General features: G+C 48.8%; 2 protein-coding genes across 4 annotated transcripts in view; both read left to right on the top strand.

Moving 5' to 3' along the window:
• The window catches only part of LOC310850754 (uncharacterized protein), a 41,338-nt gene extending 33,320 nt beyond the window's left edge, over positions 1–8,018 (top strand). For 2 of the 3 annotated variants that reach the window (XM_083752656.1, XM_083752658.1), the window contains exons 13-14: positions 485–556; positions 7,444–8,018. In XM_083752656.1, the coding sequence (XP_083608782.1) occupies positions 485–556; positions 7,444–7,527 (156 nt within the window). In that variant the 3' untranslated portion in view covers positions 7,528–8,018. Of the gene's footprint in view, positions 1–484; positions 570–7,443 lie in introns of all 3 variants that reach the window. The other variant, XM_083752657.1, reaches the window with a different exon arrangement.
• Positions 1–15,754, top strand: part of CDK11B (cyclin dependent kinase 11B) — a 235,201-nt gene that overhangs the window by 182,095 nt on the left and 37,352 nt on the right. The window lies entirely within an intron of this gene.

Genomic DNA, 15,754 nt, shown 5'->3' with positions numbered 1-15,754 from the left:
TAATGTAGGATACAACCTTGTTTGCTGCCTTAACGACTATAGGTAGTTCTTTCTGATTTCCAATTATAGTGAGGCTCTTTGAAGGGGTCTCTTGCCTTTCCCACTGAGGAGTTTCTCCCTGGAGTCATGATTGGGCAGGATCCTGACAACTCCTTAATCCAAAATATTTACTGTGTGCATTCCAGAGAGAGGTAATATAGTACAAAAATAACAACAATGCCGTATTTACTCGAATGTAATGTGCACCTTTTTGGGCCAAATTATGTTGTGAAAATTAGGGTGCGCTTTAGATTTGGTGGCACCAGCAAATACTTTTTTGGTTTCAAGGTTTTGAAAACTGACGTGCGCATTAGATTCCGTGATGCATTTGATTTATGTAACAACAACAACCCAGGTCTTGCCAGTCCTAGCCACTACACCAGGCTGACTCAGAGCAGATCTACAATTTCCTTTAAAAAACCCACTTTGTGCCTTTCCTTTCCAGGATGCTGGTAGACCAAAGAAAATCGCAGATGACCCAATGGATGATTATCAGGAAGACCAGGAGCAAGATCTTGTATGAAACACAGGTTCTTCTCCTTTCTCTGTCCCTCCCCAACTCTCAAACTTCTCTTGGGAATATGCCTTAAAGACAAATGCTAATGCTGTTCAAAATTCCCAGGCATCTTTCTTACATTTAAGGCAGGTTTCCTGGTCTAAAAAGTTACAGATTTCAGCAGGAAGTTACAGGACGTGCGCCAGCTGAAAATGAGGTGCCCCAGTATAGGAAAATAATAATGGAAGCTCAGTATCAAAGGGTGCCTGGGGGAGTCCTAGGGATTGCTCTACTTAGTAATCCGTTGGTTAACCAGTTAAGTAAGGAGTAGTGGAGGGTGACCCACTAACCTCGGGCTTCCCCCAACCAGCCCCCCACTGCCTGCCTTCTCCGTTATCTGATCTCCTTTTCCAGCCGTCCAAGTTGGTAGCTGTCACTGTTGGTATGCGACCAAGGGAACGGGGGCAATTGGCAGGCCCCCATATGACTCCAGCCCACCGGCCAGTGTGCCGGGCGATGTCCACTCCTTGATGCAGCATCTGTGACCTGAGCTTCAGAAGCTAGGGCACTCAGCTACTCAGAGTAAACACTACACAACAGAAGTGGCAGGAGAAGTTGTGTGAGCATATTTACAAGCAGTTTATTCAGCATAAAGGTAAAGGGACCCCTGACCATTAGGTCCAGTCGTGGCCGACTCTGGGGTTGCGGCGCTCATCTTGCTTTATTGGCCGAGGGAGCCGGCGTACCACTTCCGGGTCATGTGGCCAGCATGACTAAGCCACTTCTGCTGAGCCAGAGCAGCGCACGGAAACACCGTTTAGCTTCCCGCCAGAGAGGTACCTAGTTATCTACTTGCACTTTGACGTGCTTTCAAACTGCTAGGTTGGCAGGAGCAGGGACCGAGCAACGGGAGTTCACTCCGTCACGGGGATTCGAACTGCCAACCTTCTGATTGGCAAGCCCTAGGCTCTGTGGTTTAACCCACAGCGCCAGCCACGTCCCTTTATTCAGCATACATCAGGACAAAAGGAAAACATGTCCCATCTCCTTCGTGTCCAAACCAAGACAGCATAAGTAAAAGCTATACACAAACGGAAGTTCCCAGCATACTGTGCTGGAGTGTAAACAAGACATGTGACACACCACAATCATGCCTGTTCCTTAAGGTGGAACTTAATATGCCAACAGTCACTGCCTCCTGCAGGAGCGAGTTCCACAGTTTAACGCCGCACTGCATCAAGGACTTTCTTTGATTTGTCCCGAATCTTCCAACATTCAGCTTCATTGGATATCTGGCAGTTCTAGGGAGAAAAAAAACTTCTCTCTGTTTCTCCACCCCCTTGGTCATTTCGGTTGCCTTTCTCCTGAAGGAGCCCAGGGTGGCAAACACAGAAGCAGTCGGGCATCTTAAGAACAATTCCAATACAGGAGCAGACTGGGAAGGAGCTCGACTTGAAAGCCTTGCTGGAGTAGGGAGGGCTTCGGCAGGTGCCCAAAAGACAGTGCCTGCCTAGTATTTAATGGGAGGGAGTTTCAAATGATGGGGCCACCACACAAAAGGCCCAGTTCCTGTGTTGTGTGTGGTATGGACCTCCTGATAAGATGGCATTACGTAGAGGAGGCCTTTACCTGCAGAGCGTTCAGGTATCCTAGTCCCAAGCGGCATAGGGACTAGCGCCTTGAACTTAGCCTGGTAGCTGAAGGGCAGTCAGCACAAGTCTTTCAGCAGTGGCATATCATGATGGTGATGTCCTGCCTCATTTAATGCACTCTGATTCCACTTTAACAGCCATGGCATCCTGGGAACTGTAGTTTAAGGGGGATGAGAGTCACTAGGAGTCCCCTGCTCCCCTCACAGAGCTACAGTTCTCAGAGTTTAACAAGCAGTCCCTCCTCTCAAGGAGCTCTGCATGCAAAAGGTTCTGGGTCCATTTCCCAGACAAGAATACTGAACTAGATGGGCCAATGGGCTGACTCCATGTAAGGCAGCTTCATAGGCCCCTTTTAAAACCACCCTTTTATTCCGACCATGAGGACTAGAATGTTGCTTCATTGTTAAGGGAAGAGCCATAGCTCCCCAAATGGGCCATTTGCTTTGCATGTGGATGGTCCCAGGTTCAATCGCAGGCATCTCCAGTGAGGAGTAAGAAAGATCCCTACCTGAAACCCTGGAAAGCTGCTGCCAGTCAGGGTAGATAATATTGAGCTAGATGGACCAGTGGTCTGACTCTGTATAAAGCACAGAATCATAAGAGCCGGAAGGAACCATGAGGATCATCCAGTCCAACCCCCTGCAAGGCAGGAATCTTTTACCCAAGGTGGGACTCAAACCCACAACCCTGAGATTAAGAGCCTCGTGATCTACTGAGTGAGCTATCCCAGCGGTAGCTTCGCATTTCTTAAGAGAAGAGCTGTGGCTCGATAGCAGAGCATCCGCTTTGCATGCAGAACATCCATTTCTCAGCATCTCCAGGTGGGGCTGGGAATGTCATAGAATCATAGAATCATAGAGTTGGAAGAGACCACAAGGGCCATCGAGTCCAAGCCCCTGCCAAGCAGGAAACACCATCAGAGCACTCCTGACATATGGTTGTCAAGCCTCTGCTTAAAGACCTCCAAAGAAGGAGACTCCACCACCCTCCTTGGCAGCAAATTCCACTGTCGAACAGCTCTTACTGTCAGGAAGTTCTTCCTAATGTTTAGGTGGAATCTTCTTTCTTGTAGTTTGGATCCATTGCTCCGTGTCCGCTTCTCTGGAGCAGCAGAAAACAACCTTTCTCCCTCCTCTATGTCACCCCCCTGAAACCCCGGACAGCTGCTGCCAGTCATTTAGACAGTACTGAGCTAGATGTCCCAATGGTCTGACTCGCTATAAGGCAGCTTCCTACATGATACATGATATCCTGACTGGCGATCACTGTCCCGCTCACGCAGTGCCACCTCCATCCCAGCCCATGAGCTGCACAAAATGCAAAAGTGTTTCTCTGGTGGCAGCAGCAGCAGCAGCAACATCAGGCATTCCTTCTCTTCCACCCCAATTAATCTGCCCAGCTAACAAGCCGAGGCAGCTCCCTGACCTACTTTCCAAAATGCACGCCCCTGCTGTTCCCAAAGACAGGTACTCTCCTTCCCCCACTGTCCCCCAAATACAAGGCACTTAGGAAGCGGCTTTTGAATTTTTTATATTTGCCATGCACTCTCACGACTTTCTTTTCCTGCTCTTAAAAAGGGAAAGCAACGGCAACAGATCACAGTGGCATTCTGTGGGTGTTTATCCCGAATTAAATCTGCTATGTTGCAGGGGAGGCCAGCCCATTGGGGCAAATGGGGGTTTCATCTGTCTGTCTTCTCTCTTACAACCAGTCCAGGTGACGGCAAATGCCCATCAGCTTCCTCCTCCTCCTCCTCCTCCTCCTCCGTCTCATTGATGCCCCTAGAACTTAGCAGGAAGGATGGGGGCAAAGCGAAAATTAAGTCAGCTCTGCTTGTCATTGGCTCTAGCGCCACCTACTGTTAGGCTCCCTGCCTTCTGCCCTACCAGTCACCATGAGCACCTGTCGCTGCTGATATTCAGTGATGTTGACTCCTGGGTAAGACTAGGATTGCAGCCTTCATTGCAGACATCTGCTGAAGGAGCAACAGCTCTTCTGCCTCCCAGAAATGAGCTTTCTATGACTCTGACACATCCTGTCTCTGCTGCCAAGCACCCAAACAGGGATTATATAAGAGTGGAAGAAGAGTGTGGCTGCTGGACCATCTAGTAGTCCAGCATCCTGTTCTCACAGTGGTCAACCAGATGCCTTAATAATGTGCTCCTCCTCTGGTCCACCCTGAACCTCCCATAGTTCAGCTTCATTGGATGCTGCCTGGCCATAGTGTTACAAGATGCAGGTACTCCTGGTCTGGTTGTAAATGAGACAGAAGACAGATAAGGGGGTCAGCTTGAGGTTGAACTAGCTTAGCAGGTGTGCTCTGACTGGCAGCTGCTCTCTAGGTTTCCAGAACCTTGAGACATCTTTTCCAGCTGCCAGATCCTTTTTAAAAAAATAAAACGACTAGAGAGGCCAGGGATTGAACCAGGAACCTTCTGCATGCAAAGCAGGAGTCCTAGAGGCTGCACCGTTTGAAATGCCTGGCTTGCGCACCACAATGGCTACTCCTAGCATCTTCCTTGCAGGGTGGATGCGTGTGTAGCCTTTCACCACTTTCTCTTTCCCTTAAGACATTCAGCTCCTCTTCTGCTGCCCTTGCAGAGCTGCCTCCCATTAGCATATCAAAAACAGCCACCTGCCACTGTTTCAAAAAACAGCGGAGCAAGCCCAGCCGCTCATGCCTCAGCAAATTGGGATATGGAATCAGGAGTGAGGATGCTGGAGAATTCTGATGAAAACAGCATAGAAGTGGAATATCCTTGATGTTCCCTTATTCGTTTCAATGTCTGGGACGGAAATCAATTCGGCAGATTTCGATCAGTATCCACCGTTGTTGCTTTCAGCCTGCAAACGATGCAGAGTTCTTTCAACACGCACACCAACCATTTGCATTGTGTCCCCTTTTTTGTATCATAATGAACGGGCTGGAGTAACGCAAGGACAAATATAATTTCCTTCATTAATTACGTAAGTTGCGCTGTTTTGCCATTGCGGACAGCGAGGCACGCTGTGTGGGTTTCCTTTTTTTGCAAAAGATGAACCACATCAGAACGGAAACTGTGTCATGGCGGAATGGAAAATGGTGCCTTCTTCCATCTCTACCCCAGGAGATGCAAGGACACTGATTAGGTTCATTTGAGGACAGTTTTCCTTTGTCTTTCTCACCAAGTCACATCACCCCTCCCCTTCCCCTCCTGCCTCAGAACAAAGTGACAATGTTTACAAAAAAGAAGCAACACCCAGACGCTTAAAATAGCTTTTCAAAGTCCACGCTCCTTTCCTTAAAACATAATGGGAGAAGGTTCACAGGGCTGCAAAGGGCACATTTCATCGTGATGAGGTGGAGGAAATACCGAGACTGAGCCCGGCTTGTGGTGCAGCGATGCACAGCAGAAACTCCTAGAGAGGCGGCTTGAGGGCGGAGCCAGCTTGTGCATAGATGTGCCCCTGACCGTACTCCCCAGGTCAAGCAACTGCCTGAAATCGAACACTTGGCTCTCGGCAGGTCGCCAATATTCCTGGGAGGTTTTTAAATAGGGTGGTCATCTGCCAGGGGTACTATAGCTGCAATTCCTGCATTGCAGGGGGGGGTTTGGTCTAGATGACCATTGGAGTTCCTTCCAACTCGACCGTTATTCTTATAATCGTTGGAGGTTTTTAGTTTAGGGGGCAGAAGCGGGTGGGGGCAGGGGAGCAGATGGTAGAGGGATATAAAAAAATATGCACTGTGCGAATAATAATAAAATACAGTGGTACCTCGGGTTAAGTACTTAATTCGTTCTGGAGGTCCGTTCTTAACCTGAAACTGTTCTTAACCTGAAGCACCACTTTAGTTAATGGGGCCTCCTGCTGCTGCCGCGCCGCTGGAGCACGATTTCTGTTCTCATCCTGAAACAAAGTTCTTAACCTGAGGTACTATTTCTGGGTTAGCAGAGTCTGTAAGCTGAAGCATCTGTAACCTGAAGCGTATGTAACCCAAGGTACCACTGTAATTTATTACTTATACCCTGCCCATCTGACCGGGCCTCCCCAGCCACTCTGGGCAGCTTCCAACAAAATATTAAAATACAGTAAAACATCAAACATTAAAAGCTTCCCTAAACAGGGCTGCCTTCAGATGTCTTCTAAAAGTCTGGTAGTTGTTCTTCTCTTTGACATCTGATGGGAGGGCATGACTTAAGAGGAATTCATGGCTGTCAGTGGCTGCTAGCCACAATGGCTATGCCCTACCTCTCTGGAATCGCAGGTGAGAAGAGGGCTGTTGCTCTCATGCGCTGCTTGCAAACTTCCAACAGGCCTCTGGTTGGCCACTGCAAGGACAGGATCCAGGAATAGATGGTCCATCAGCCTGAGCAGGCAGACAGTCTATTCCTTTGGGTTTTTAATTACAAATTTAAGTCATAAATAGAAGACTCCCTGGTCCTGAATGGGGTAACTGTGCCCCTGAAGGACCTGGTGCACAGCCTGGGAGTCATCTTGGACTCACAGCTGTCCATGGAGGCGCAGGTCAATTCTGTGTCCAGGGCAGCTATTTATCAGCTCCATCTGGTACACAGGCTGAGACCATACCTGCCCGTCGACTGTCTCGCCAGAGTAGTGCATGCTCTGGTTTTCTCTCACTTGGACTACTGCAATGCGCTCTATGTGGAACTACCTTTGAAGGTGACCCGGAAACTACTATTAATCCAGAATGTGGCAGCTAGACTGGTGACTGGGAGCGGCCGCCAAGACCATGTAACACCGGTCTTGAAAGACCTACACTGGCTCCCAGTACGTTTCCGATCACAATTCAAAGTGTTGGTGCTGACCTTTAAAGCCCTAAATGGCCTTGGTCCAGTATACCTGAAGGAGCGTCTCCACCTCCATTGTTCTGCCTGGACACTGGGGTCCATCGCCGAGGGCCTTCTGGCAGTTCCCTCACTGCGAGAAGCCAAGTTACAGGAAACCAGGCAGAGGGCCTTCTCGGTCCCACCAGATGTCAAAGAGAAAAATAGCTACCAAACTTTTAGAAGACATCTAAAGGCAGCCCTGTTTAGGGAAGCTTTTAATGTTTAATAGGTTGTTGTATTTTAGTGTTTTGTTGGAAGCCGCCCAGATGGGTGGGGTATAAATTATTATTATTATTATTATTATTATTATTATTATTATTATTATTAGATAAATGTTTGGTCAGATGTATCCTCGGTCTCACTTTCCAATTCCCCCTCAGAAACAAACAAACAAAAACTGAGCATTTTTCCCTCCGCCCAATAACAGGAAGATCATGGAGGCGAGGTAGACGACGCTGACGATCTGGAACTGGCCCAGGAACCCAGAGGCCGAGTGGAAAGAGACTACTAAATTTCACGCCGGCTGGATGGGGGATACCAAAGGAAAGAGCCTCAAATGGAAGAGCTGGGCCAGAACACCACTGTGATGAGGCTGGGAATCTTCTGCCTGTAACATTCAAGAGGGGCTAGTGCCCGATCTCTGCTTCCGGTAAATCACAGGTGTATCAACGTGACCAGTTAGCCAGGTCCGGGGCAGCTTGCAAGGCAGATTTTGCTCTCTGGATGTTTCTTCTAAGGCGGAAGGGAGCTCAAAACAGAAAAATAACTTGCCGTTTCTCTTTTGATGGTTCTGTCCCTCCTGCCACACGCACACTTTCCCCCCGTTTCAGAATTGTTAAGATTTGGGCCATGAGAAGGGGCTGATAGTGTATGGCCTCTGTTAGCCTTGGACAGTTCGTATTCTCCTCCTCCTCCTACCCTTTGTCTTGGACTTGACCCCATTGCTCTTTAATGCAAAATCTGTTCATCTTTATATTAAAAAACAAGGAAGTCTTTTGAGAATGAGATTCTTTTTTTACATCCTGGTCTGTTTTGTTACAGGTAAGTTGGGGGGGGGGGGCTGAAGGCAATGTTGCCTGTGTTTTGGAAGACAGAGAACACCCATCATCAAGACCCACTGCTGAAATGCAGGTTTATCGTGTGAACCTTATTTATTTATTGCATATACACCCCTTGATTGTAAAAGCAGCAGCCTCAAAGTGGTTTACAAAAAGATTAAAGCACGAAAAAAATGCTTTCAGTGCTTGAGCACCATAGGAAGCTGCTTTCAGCTGTGTCGAACCTATGAGACCATCTAGCCCTGTATTCCCTACACTGACTGGCAACACTCTCCAGGGTTTCGGACAAGGGGCATTGCCAGCCCTGCTGGGAGATGCCAGGCATTGAACCTGGGAAAGTAGTTCGTGATTATCACCAGTCAGCAGTTTTTTATCTTATAAATTCAGTGTTATTAATAGCCCGGGTAGGGAACCTCTGGCCTGTGGGCCAAAAAAAAAATTTGGCCCAAATGAGCCCCGATTTGCCTTGAGGGCCTGCTTGCCCTCCAAACAATGTGCACATGCCCTGCATCTGACGTCAAATGTGACTTCAGGTGTAGGCAGTGATAGAAGTGGCTGGATTGGGGACACAGCTCAGTTTTGTGTGAACTCAATTACACAGCTGATCACCACCACTGTACCAAACACTTGGCTGTGAGAACAGGATGCTGGGCCGAATGGGCCCTTATCCTGATCCAGCAGGGCTTTCATTTATGGTGTAAGGAAGGATGCAGGCAGGTGGGGAGCTGGGTGGGGCCACCGTCACACTTAATGTACCAGACTCAGCTGGTAGCAGCCGGGATGCCAGGTGCAAATGTCAGTTCAAAAGTCCAAGAGTTTGGAGCTGTGTAGCTGATGACACTGAAGCCAGGGATTTCTGCTGGCTTTTGTGCTTTTCCCTCGCAAACTTTGATTTAATGCATCGCCGTCCCTCACTGCCTGCCATGAATAGCTCTTTCCAAACAGATTAATCAGAAGCTAATTCGTCTGCCGGGCCACGTAGCAGTCAAACGACATCCCCAACTCACTCCGGGGATGCGGCCCTTTTCATCACCAGCCGGGATTCTGATCTGAGCTGACATGCTCTTGGTTTCGACACGGCCGTTTCTCTGCCAAAGCCTCCTCTGAGAAATGAGTAATGGGGGTGGATTTTCCGCCTGAACCTTTGCTCCTGTCCTCCTTCCGCCAATCTCCCTGATGGAATAAATGAGCTGTGCCGCTTGTCCCAGGCAAAGTCCAGAATTATTAGTAGTATCAAAGCTAAATGTAAATGCTACAGCAGCCTTTCTGAAGCTTGGTTCCCCAGGTGCTGTTGGACTACAATTCCCATCATTCCTGACCGCTGGTTCGGCTAGATAGGGATGATGGGAGTTGTAGTCCAAAAACATCTGGGCCCCAAGTTTGAGAAAGGCTGATCTGGAGGGCCACAGGTTCAATTTAAATAGACTTTTAATTGACAACAAAGCTGACCCCAATTAATTAGGCAGCTGATCTGTTTTTTAAAAAGCCTTAGTACAAGTGTGTTGGTAAACATCAGGTGGCTAACACTATATCTCAAGAAGTTTGGGCTTCTGCAGAGGTGGCAAGTTGCCATTGGCACAGAAAGGAACACTCCTTCCTGGTTCCAGATCATTCTGAGCTGTACTCAGTGGCAATAATTTGGCCTGACACACAAGCCGTCAGGGAAAAATCTTCTGGGGACTAAGGTAAAGGTAAAGATACCCCTGTCTGTATGGGCCAGTCGTGTCCGACTCTAGGGTTGTGCGCCCATCTCACTTAAGAGGCCGGGAGCCAGCACTGACCGAAGACACTTCCGGGTCACGTGGCCAGCGTGACAAAGCTGCATCTGGCGAGCCAGAGCCGCACACGGAAACGCTGTTTACCTTCCCACTGGTAAGCGGTCCCTATTTATCTACTTGCACCCGGAGGTGCTTTCGAACTGCTAGGTTGGCAGGCGCTGGGACCGAGCAGCGGGAGCGCACCCCGCCGCAAGGATTCGAACCGCCGACCTTTCGATCAGCAAGTCCTAGGGCTGAGGCTTTTACCCACAGCGCCACCCGCGTCCCTGTCTGGGGACTAGCAGGCCACAAAAAATGGCTCAGTGGACCTATTTTGGCCTGTGGGTTGTGGCTTTGACACCCCTGCTGTAGGTTCCATGCTTCTACATCTCCCATGTTGCTATTTTAGAAGCTCAGCTCAGCAAGAGCCAGTGTGGTATAATGGTTAGCGTCAGACCTGGGAGAACCAGGGTTCAAATCCCCCAAACTCATTAGGTGTGTGACCTTGGGCCAGTCACCTTCCCCAGCCTATCCTACCTTGCGGGGTTGTTGTGTGGATCAAATGGGGAGGCAGGTGAACCATGCAGGTGAACCTCAGCTCTTTGGAGGAAAAAAAGCTGGGATAATTCATGGAATAATTAATACGCTTAGCTCTTGGGCAATGGACACACCCATGGCCTAGCAGGTGGTAGGGCCGACCAACTCCCTCCTCAGGCATGAACTTCACCGTGTGACCCTCAACTTAGTTACCATCTCTCTGAATGCCTACCTTACAGTTGTTGTGAGGAAAAGGGGAATTCAGTACATACACCAACCTGAACACTTCTCAAAGGAAAGTAGCAGGAAAATGTAATAACTATCATATTCATGGATGGGACCACGGGGAACAGCCAGGGGTCAACGGGAGACCCCAGGCCTCATTTGTGGAAAGTCCTTGGTTCATTCCCCAGTTACAGCAGGCATGGGGAGCCCAGAGCCCCTCAGATCTGCTTTGTATGCAGAAAGTCCTGGGTTCAACCCCAGCTCAGGCTCAGCGAGACATGTCTGGAATCCTAAAGTGCGGTCGCCAGTCAGCATAGATCAGTCTTCTTCAAGCTGGTGCCTTATTTCGGACTAAAACAGGTGCCCAAGCCACCTGGTTTCTCCCACCATGATGAGATGTATCGTTTCCCCTTTAAAATGATTGCAATTATTCCAAACATCTCCAAAACCCCTGCTCCTCGATCTCTGGAGCCATCGTGCAAAATGTGGTTATGGCGTTTTAAGAGGCATCCAAACTCATAGCCAAACGACTGTCCAAAGTATATTGCACCTGGGCCTATAAATCAGCACGTGCAAATTGGCACCTTTTTTTGTCTTCTCTTTGAAATGGTGAGTTTCCTTTGTTTTTGGGAATGTTGCCCTCTTGGATGCTGAGGTTTGCCCTGGGAACAGAGCAGCAGAGTCAAAGATGGGCATGATGCTACTATGAGCTGTAGTTCGCCCCCTCCCCTTCACTTTCCAACACTGCCAATTATTATCTATTTGTCACCATTTGTGGTTCTCTGTCCCTTCTTTAAAAATATCAGCGGCAGTGTCCTTTCTAAAAATGGGACGGAACAGTACCTCTAATCTAATTAGCCTTTTCTCTTACCCGGAGGGAAGAAGCAGAAAAGCAATAACCCATAACCCTTCATTTTCTGCAGGATGTTTTGCGATCTTGCTTTGATGAGTCCAGCGCATCTCAGCAGTGAGCAATCTTGAGCAGGGTCTGCTCAGGCAGGGGTGAGATACCTGAGGACCACGGGCCTAATGTGGCCCTCCAGGCCTGTCAACTGGCCCTCACAGGACCCTCTCCAAGCAGCAGTCCTCCCCAAGTGACATCCTTTCTTCGCAGACCTTCTTCCTCGCTGGCACAGCTCCTTATCTGGAAGTGTCCTTGAATGGCAATAAGGCCTTCCCTGGATGGAGTGTAGGAACTTCAGAATTTGGCACAGCTGGAATACAGCCTACTCTACAGACAGAGTTAGTGCCCTGTCAGTTGTTCCACCCACTTTTCCTTCTGGCCCTGCCAACCTTTGCCAGGTGGCTTTACTGGCCAAGGGAGCCGGCATACAGCTTCCGGATCATGTGGCCAGCATGACTAAGCCACTTCTGGCGAACCAGAGCAGCGCACTGAAACACCGTTTACCTTCCCGCCGGAGCAGTACCTATTTATCTACTTGCACTTTGTGCTTTCGAACTGCTAGGTTGGCAGGAGCAGGGACTGAGCAACAGGAGCTCACCCTGTTGCGGGGATTCGAACCGCCGACCTTCTGATCGGCAAGTCCTAGGCTCTGTGGTTTAACCCACACGCCATCTTTAATCCCTTCTGTTGCTCATCGTTCAAATCCTGCTCGTGTGTTCATCATAGAATATTTCTTTAAATAATCTGAAAAGGGTTTTCACTCTTCCACAAAACCTTTGTCATTAGGTTCTCTTAGTTTAGCTGTTAATTTTGCCAATTCTGCATAATCCATCATCACCTTGTTTATCCATTCTTCCCCCAAGGGTCATCCAGTCCAACCCCCTGCAAGGCAGCGAAGAACAGCTCTGGAACATCACTGATTTCCCGATCAAACTGGTTGGATTTAGAAAAATCTACCCTGTGCCTCCTTAGCCACTGGCAATTTCACCCTAAGTGCTGGTGCCTTTTGGAGCTGGCTGAGCGGAATGTCGGGAGCCCAGACGGTGGGCGGAGCTGGAGCCAACAGGAGGCGGAGTCAAGAAACAATAGTTGTGTCTCCATCCTCCTCCCTGCTAAGTTCTCCAAGGTGTAGGTCAGGGGTCAGCAAACTTTTTCAGCAGGGGGCATTGTCCCTCAGACCTTGTGGGGGGCCGGACTATATTTTGGAAAAAAAATATTAACGAATTTCTATGCCCCACAAATAATCCAGAGATGCATTTTAAATAGAAGCACACATTCTACTCATGTAAAAACACGCTGATTCCTGAACTGTCTGCTGGGTGGGTTTTGAAGGTGATTGGGCCGGATCCGGCCCCTTCGCCCTGATGGACCAGCCTCCACTGTGCATGGCTGCTTTGAAATTTAAGAAGGTGCTTTAGACAAAGTAATGCAATTGGCCCATCCAGCCCAGCATTGTCCAATCCAGGATTAAGGAATCATTGCCAGCATTTCCTTCTAGCCAAACTCCCAAGGGCCACATGCCAGCACTGGGCAGAGCAAGGAATGCAAATGTTATCTTGGCACACTAGGCTGGTTTCTATAGACATGCAAGCACATAGGAGCGTTATACTGTGCCAGACCACAGGGCTATCTAACTCAGTACCACCTACACCAGGGGTAGGCAAACTAAGGCCCGAGGGCCGGATCCGGCCCAATCGCCTTCTCAATCCAGCCCACGGACGGCCCGGGAATCAGTGTTTTTTTAAATGAGTAGAATGTGTCATTTCATTTAAAATGCATCTCTGGGTTATTTGTGTGGCCTACCTGGGGTTTTTACATGAGTAGAATGTGGGCTATCTATCTATCTATCTATCTATCTATCTATCTATCTATTTATTTATTTATGAGAACGACTGGAAGCTTTTTACACAAGACTTTATTGGCTAAGACATGTTGTTGAATAAATATCTGGTGCTTTTAACTGTTATTTTCTTTTTCTTTTCTTGTTACTTTTAATTTTTTGTATTTTTTTGATGTGGAGAATTTTTTTCCTCTTTTCTCTTTTCTTTTTCTTCTTTTCTGTGCTTATCTTTGTTGTACTTACCTTTATTGTAAGATTGTATTTTAAACCAATAAAGATGTATTTATTTTTTTAAAAAAAGAATGAATGAATGTGTGCTTTTATTTAAAATGCCTTTGTGAGGCACAGGAATTCGTTCATTCCACACACACCCAATATAGTCTGCCCCCCCCCCCACAAGGTCTAAGCGACAGTGGACTAGCCTCCTGCTGAAAAAGTTTGCTGACCCCTGGCCTACACCAACTGGCAGCAGTTCTCCAGAGTTTCAGGCAGGAGTCTCTCCCAGCATTATTTGAAGGTCCTGGGGATTGACCCTGAGGTATTCTGTGTGCAGGGACGCGGGTGGCGCTGTGGGTTAAACCACAGAGCCTAGGACTTGCCGATCAGAAGGTCGGCGGTTCGAATCCCCGCGACAGGGTGAGCTCCCATCGCTGGGTCCCTGCTCCTGCCCACCTAGCAGTTCGAAAGCACGTCAAAGTGCAAGTAGATAACTAGGTACCGCTCCGGCGGGAAGGTAAATGGCGTTTCCGTGTGCTGCTCTGGTTCGCCAGAAGCGGCTTAGTCATGCTGGCCACATGACCCGGAAGCTGTACGCCGGCTCCCTCGGCCAATAAAGCGAGATGAGTGCCACAACCCCAGAGTTGGCCACGACTGGACCTAATGATTAGGGGTCCCTTTACCTTTACCTATTCTGTGTTCAAGACAGGTGCTCTACTACCGAGCTACATCCCTTGCCCCTTCTCTAGTCTTCATCTAGAAATGCAAGAGGCATTATCAGAGTTCAAGGAGACATTGCAGCCAGATTTAAAAAAATAAAAATACTTTGCGTGCAAAGCAGGGCTGGGAAGGGTTATGACCTGGAGAAGAGCTTGCAGGGACAGATGGAGAAATATCGAGGGTCACATTCAGTCTACTGTGGACCTCAGGGAGAGAGTGTTTTTTTTCCCCATTCCCTGCCAGTGTTTCAGCAGGCGACGCCAAGGATTCAAGCAGGTGCCTTCTGCACGCCAACCACGTATCCTGCCATTTGAACCACGATCCCTCTCTTTTGAGCAGTTTCAGCGCAGGGGGCAGGCAACACCCTGCTGCACGAACTCTTGGCTTGACCCAGCAAATCTGCTGTGGCCCATTAGACAGATTGTATTCTAAATTTGGCTTCATTTGCAAGCGTGACGGCCCCGTGTCCCCAGCGATCTTTTATTAATGAGCCTTTTTGCAGGGAGCTCGATGTTCCCTGGGAGGAGCAGGTCACCCGGAGCAGCCAAGAGGCGGTTGGAAGGGAAGCACAGACATTTGTCAAAGCAGCCGCTGCAAGGTGCGATGTTTTGCTTGGGCAATTTCTTTTTCTTCTGCTGCTGCTGAATTCTCTCCCTCGCTAAATGGGCGTTAAATAGGAATAGGAAGCAAGAGGGGAAATGACTCTGTTCAGACGGTGACCTGGCAAGCCAAACGCAGCCCTTGCTAGACATGCAACAAGGTCTTCCAAATGCATTACATTCCCCCTCGCCCCCCAAAACCCCATTTATGAAACTAAAATGGAGTTGGTAGCAGAAAGATGATTTTAAGATTATGGTAAGACATGGTGGTTAGGGACAGGGGTGGCGCTGTGGGTTAAACCATAGAGTCTAGGACTTGCCGATCAGAAGGTCGGCGGTTCGAATCCCCATGACGGGGTGAGCTCCCATTGTTCGGTCCCTGCTCCTGCCAACCTAGCAGTTCGAAAGCACGTCAAAGTGCAAGTAGATAAATAGGTACCACTCCGGCGGGAAGGTAAATGGTGTTTCCGTGCGCTGCTCTGGTTCGCCAGAAGCGGCTCAGTCATGCTGGCCACATCACCCGGAAGCTGTACGCCGGCTCCCTTGGCCAGTAAAGCAAGATGAGCGCCACAACTCCAGAGTCGGCCACGACTGGACCTAATGATTAGGGGTCCCTTTACCTTTACCTATTGTGTGTTCAAGACAGGTGCTCTACTACTGTGCTACATCCCGTGCCCCCTCTCTAGTCTCCATCCAAAAACTATGTGTCTCCTCTAAAAACTATGTGTGTCTTATGGTCAGGTGCGTCTTATAGAGCGAAAAATACAGTAAGTGTCCAACCAGAAGCCTCTGGGAAGCCTGCAAGCAGGATCTGACCACGAGGGCTTCTCCACTCCTGCAGTTTCCAGCAGCCGGTATTCAGAAGCATTGCTGCCTTAACCA

Source organism: Podarcis gaigeae (genome assembly GCF_964106915.1).
Source record: "Podarcis gaigeae genome assembly, chromosome: 8".
Taxonomy (NCBI): domain Eukaryota; kingdom Metazoa; phylum Chordata; class Lepidosauria; order Squamata; family Lacertidae; genus Podarcis; species Podarcis gaigeae.
This window is presented reverse-complemented; position numbering and strand designations above follow the sequence as displayed.